Source organism: Hyperoodon ampullatus (assembly GCF_949752795.1).
Source record: "Hyperoodon ampullatus genome assembly, chromosome: 7".
Taxonomy (NCBI): Eukaryota; Metazoa; Chordata; class Mammalia; order Artiodactyla; family Ziphiidae; genus Hyperoodon; species Hyperoodon ampullatus.
Genome location: NC_136920.1, coordinates 69,877,237 through 69,881,812, shown reverse-complemented (window position 1 = coordinate 69,881,812; position 4,576 = coordinate 69,877,237). Strand labels below are relative to the sequence as shown.

General features: G+C 50.5%; 1 protein-coding gene across 1 annotated transcript; it reads right to left on the bottom strand.

Annotated features, from left to right (window-relative positions):
• Positions 1–531: 531 nt before the first annotated feature.
• On the bottom strand, positions 532–1,965 carry LOC307056165 (calcitonin receptor-stimulating peptide 1-like; the record flags this gene model as incomplete). Its single annotated transcript, XM_079708710.1, has 3 exons — positions 532–691; positions 990–1,124; positions 1,880–1,965. 3 exons carry the CDS (start codon positions 1,963–1,965, stop codon positions 532–534), a joined length of 381 nt encoding a protein of 126 aa, XP_079564836.1.
• Positions 1,966–4,576: the final 2,611 nt, after the last annotated feature.

Below are 4,576 nucleotides of genomic sequence, written 5' to 3'. Positions count from 1 at the left end.
TGTATTATCCCAATTACTTTTTATATTGATGATACTATTGTTGCCTTCAAGTTAGATGTGGAAGCTGAGGCTCAGAGAGGGTCTAGCCCAGGTCGTATAATTAGTAGAGGACAGACACAGGATTTGAACCCACGCCTATACTCGGAATTCAGATGTATATGACACTGTAGGGTATGCTCCAAAAGGATAGGGTAATTACCTTTCAAACTCAAATGCTAGGATAATCACAATTATAACCCAGGGAACTGTGTTTTAAATAAACAGGATCTATATTTCCTGGAGGATCTCAGTGGCACAGGGAGAGACTGGAAAAACAGAGAGAAATGAATCCAAGTTCTAGGGATTTCAGCTGTTGGGACTCTCTGTTCTTTCTCCAGACACTGGTGTGGGTGACTTCCCCTGTGGATTTTTCACCCATATGAACCCACGGAGGATTAGAGTGTGGACTGCACCCCTGCAATACCCAGTCATTTATCCTCCCACCTGACAGTACAAAGGGCAGTCACCTTCTTCCTAGAATCATTTCGCTGCTCAGATCCAAAAGTTCCTGCGACGCCCACCAAAGATTTTGAAGCCCATCTTGGTGGGCAACATGTTGCTCTTCACCATGCTCCCAGATCTGCTCAGCAAGCCTGCCAGCCGATGGGTCATGCAGGTTGCAGTGTTGCAGGCTCTCTTCTGGACAGTGATGCTGATTTGCAGGATAGAGAAAAAGAAAAGGCCTGTTAGTGAGAGCTTGAGTGCAGGTGCTGCCCCACAGGATAATCATGGAAAATTACTGCTCTCAGAGGCACCAATAAACCTTAAGTATTTCTGCTAGAAACGGTCATCACAGCAGAAAATCATAGGCCATTAGGGAAAATGCCACGATCAGTCCCCATACACATTTCCAGGGGTGTCAGAAAACCCAAAGGTGGCTCTGGGATGTGCCTTCCTGGGCATGAAGGAGGGAGCGGATGCCCTGTGCTGGGTGGGGCAGGGAGCCTCACCTGGAGCCCTCTGTCTTCTCCTTCTCCAGCTCACGGGCCCTCATCTGCTCATAGTCATTCACCATTGCAGCCAGTAGGAGGCGCAATTCCTCCTCACTGAGTGTAGCAGGATCAAAACGACTATCAAAAGCCAACCTAGGGAGGGGAAGCAAGCCCCGTACAGGCTTTGAGACCCTGACTACCCCCTCCCCAGGATAAGCAGCCAGGTTTCCTGGTTTCTGCAACTTCCCCTGAGGATGTGGCTGCCCCAGCTCTCAATGGACAGAGCATGAGGTCAGTATCCACCCAAAAATTCTGCTTCACCAGAATTTAGTCTCTGGTGTGACCTAAAAGAAGTGGTTTGCTCCACGTGGATCATATAGGCTTCTGAAAGCTGATGGTTAGATTTTCAAGAATTTTATGAGCTTAGTGTTAAATATAGCCATTATTAAAAATTAAATGATAATGATAGTTTGAATCTGAAAATCATTTCACTTTAATCTAATTTGAGTAAGGGTGAGAGATTAGATGTATAGGTAACATATCAGATTTAATAACAAATTTATTGGCAAAGAGGTTAGCAGATAGGATGCAATCTATTTCTCAACTTGTGGTTAAATTAGTAAATAGGTTTGCTAAAGATACAAATATGTGGTAAAAAGGAATGTTATATGAAATTTACAATAACGAGTACTGTATATCTTATGTGTGTTTGTACACTGTGTGCTACACATCTTTGTCTCATAAACAGTTTATGATAAACTTATATACACGTTTACATTCATACATTACCACCACCACCCCACCCACAACCCCACCAAGAGCCAGATTCAGCACAGCGCAACTGAGAAGAGAATTTTATGATCCAGGGACAGAGGGATGTGGGAGCGCTCCTGGCAGGGCTGTCTCACCTGAATGGCGCTGAGTGGAGCATGCCGGCCTGGTACAAGACCAGGATGCTGAGGACCAGGAAGCAGGGGAACTTCCACAAGCCCATGATGACTCTCTGCAAGGGAAGAATAACATCAGCACCTGGAGCAATAAATAACAAATTCCATGAGCCCACAGACCCAGGCTCTGCTCCTGCCTCTGCCCCTAACTCCCTGGCATCCTGGCTTCAGGCTGGACATGTCACTCCACTTCACCATCGTTTCCTCCTCAGCCAAGTGGACTGCTGGAAGATCCAGTAAGGCTGCAGCATGCTTGTTTTAGCAAAGAAACCTAGTGGGACAACTGGGTGAGGAGGTCTTAGTCCATAGCCCCCGCCCCATCAATCCACTCACTCTCACATACAACCTGTTGGCCAGGACTCCTGGAGGACAGAGTCCGAGTACCTGTCACCACAGCTTTTCCCACTGTGGAACCCAGAGCTGTCCTCCTGGTGCCGGGCTTTTGCACGTACAGGGAGGGGGGAGGGGATCACCGAGGACAAATTTCTGCGGTTGGAATCCCTGAGAAACTGAAGAGCCACATTCTACTGCTCAGCTGCTCCACACTTTGGTAACGAGTACCCTGTGAGAATCAAGCTGGAAGGGCCTCAGATTGGAACCCAGGACTTAAACTGGGAAAAAAGTTCCCAGAACACGCAACGGGGGCTTGCGTTTAATGGCTGCCTGCCCCTCAGTCACTGCACCTATTTGCCACCCCTTGCGCTGGCCCAGGTTCCGAAGCATTTCCCGCGGTCCGCTAGGCACAAGACGTGATCCGTGAGAGCACCATCGGCACAAAACGATTCCTGCGTCCAGATCTGCTTGCAGTGCCAGGGGAGCTCCAGCATCCCAAACTGACCTAAGCACGTGTGCTTCGGGAAAGGAAACTGGAGCCCGGCTCAGCGCGGGGAGAGTGAAGCAGGGAGTGCGTGAACTGAGACCATCCCGTGTTACCTGTGGAAGGAGCCTGGGATGCGTTGCAGAGTAATGCAGGTTGTGTGAAGTGACCTAGACAGAAGTGGACATAGCCTTTGAGACTGGAAGAGATCAGCTAAGAAAAAGTAATGGAGAGAGAGGAGGAAGGGAGGAGAGAGAGAGAAAAACAGAATCCCAGCTAAGCAGGAATCTCCCGGCTTACCTGGCAGCAGGAAGCAGGTGGCTTGGAGCAGAGGAGGGAGCAGTGGCAGTAGCTTTGGCTTCAGGCGATGGCACTGTGGCAGAAGTGGCAGTGACACTCGAGCTGGGCAGTGCGTCTGATGCCTCCTAACACCAGCAGCTGCTCTTATTCCCGCTGCTCTGGGTCTGGGGTGGTCCAGGAGCTCTGGGCAACCAATGAGGGGAAGGATCTGAGCCCCAGAAGGATTGTGTCATCACTTGCGTCCAGAACCTGGAGCATCCAGAAGGACCACCCCACTTGTATTTGCATTGAGGTCATTGATGGCGGGGGCGGGAGGGGGACATAGGGGGGTTGGTGAGGACCAACGAATAACACAGGAAAAGTGAGAAGGAATTTGAGGACACTTTGACGTCATGGTGAACTTCACCTATTCGGTTTCGCGGGTTTTGAACACGGACATGTCCCACTCCATCCCCAGCTGTGCGATCTTGTCGGGCAGAGTCCAGCATTACAAGGAACCCTGTCTCCCCCTAGGTTTGACTGCAGACCTCCGTGCAAGTGCAGCTTCGAGGGTTAATGCACAGTAGAGTTGATGATTCTGTGCCCAAGGAGGGGGTCTGATTCAGGCAGCTGCAATCACGCACAGGAGGGCAGGGATTGTGGGTATCAGACACAGAGGATCAAGAACTTTGTCACACTGGAACTCTGTTGCAGCTGTGCCTTTTGCAGGTGGAAACATCGTGGGCTAGTAACTTCTAGTGCCTCAGTATACTTATCTTTGAAATGGGGATCATATTCTCATCTTGAAGGAATGTTATCATTACTAAGAATGTACCTGTTATCTGCCCAGGTGGGGATCTAGAAGTGCTTACCAGGGAAGTTCATAGGGGATTCTGTGGGATCCCAATCCATCTTCCCAATCAGCACCCTGTGCAGCTGCCTGGAGTCATGCTGGTTGGTCCATCATGTGGGTTAAGGAGGGGCCGGATACCCTGCTGGGCCTGAGCAGGGAAGTGCAAGGATAAAAGCTTCCAAGCGGACCTCTAGCCCCACGCCCCTCCCCCGCCATTCATCACCTAAAGTTCAGCCTCCTTCTCGAACCATTTGCCCAGCTGCCCCTTGCTTCCGGCTGCTGTTTGCCAAGATGTTCCAGTGACCCGTGATTCCAGCCCTGCACCCACGTCTACCGCAGTTCAGTCCTCTGCTAGAAAGCCCGCCAAGCTTGGTGGTGCTGAATAGTCCAGCGGAGTGCAAGCCTCGCTCTCACTTCAGACATACTCTACACACACACAAACTCAGTACTTTCTCCAAACAGGTGCCCACTCCCAAACCACAGACACTCACAAAATGACCCTGGCGCTCAGCGGCATCCAGGTGATGCTCGCAGTCCCGCCCTAAATATGCACAGAGCGGCATGATTAGGACCTGCATCCACGAAACCTGCACCGACTCTCAGTAAGTGTGCTCTGTAAAGCCCAATTACTCAGCACCTCGACCCTCCTACACCCTGCCCAGCACGTTTCTGGATCTCTCTGTCGGAGCTCCTGCTCTAAGCCTTCCAG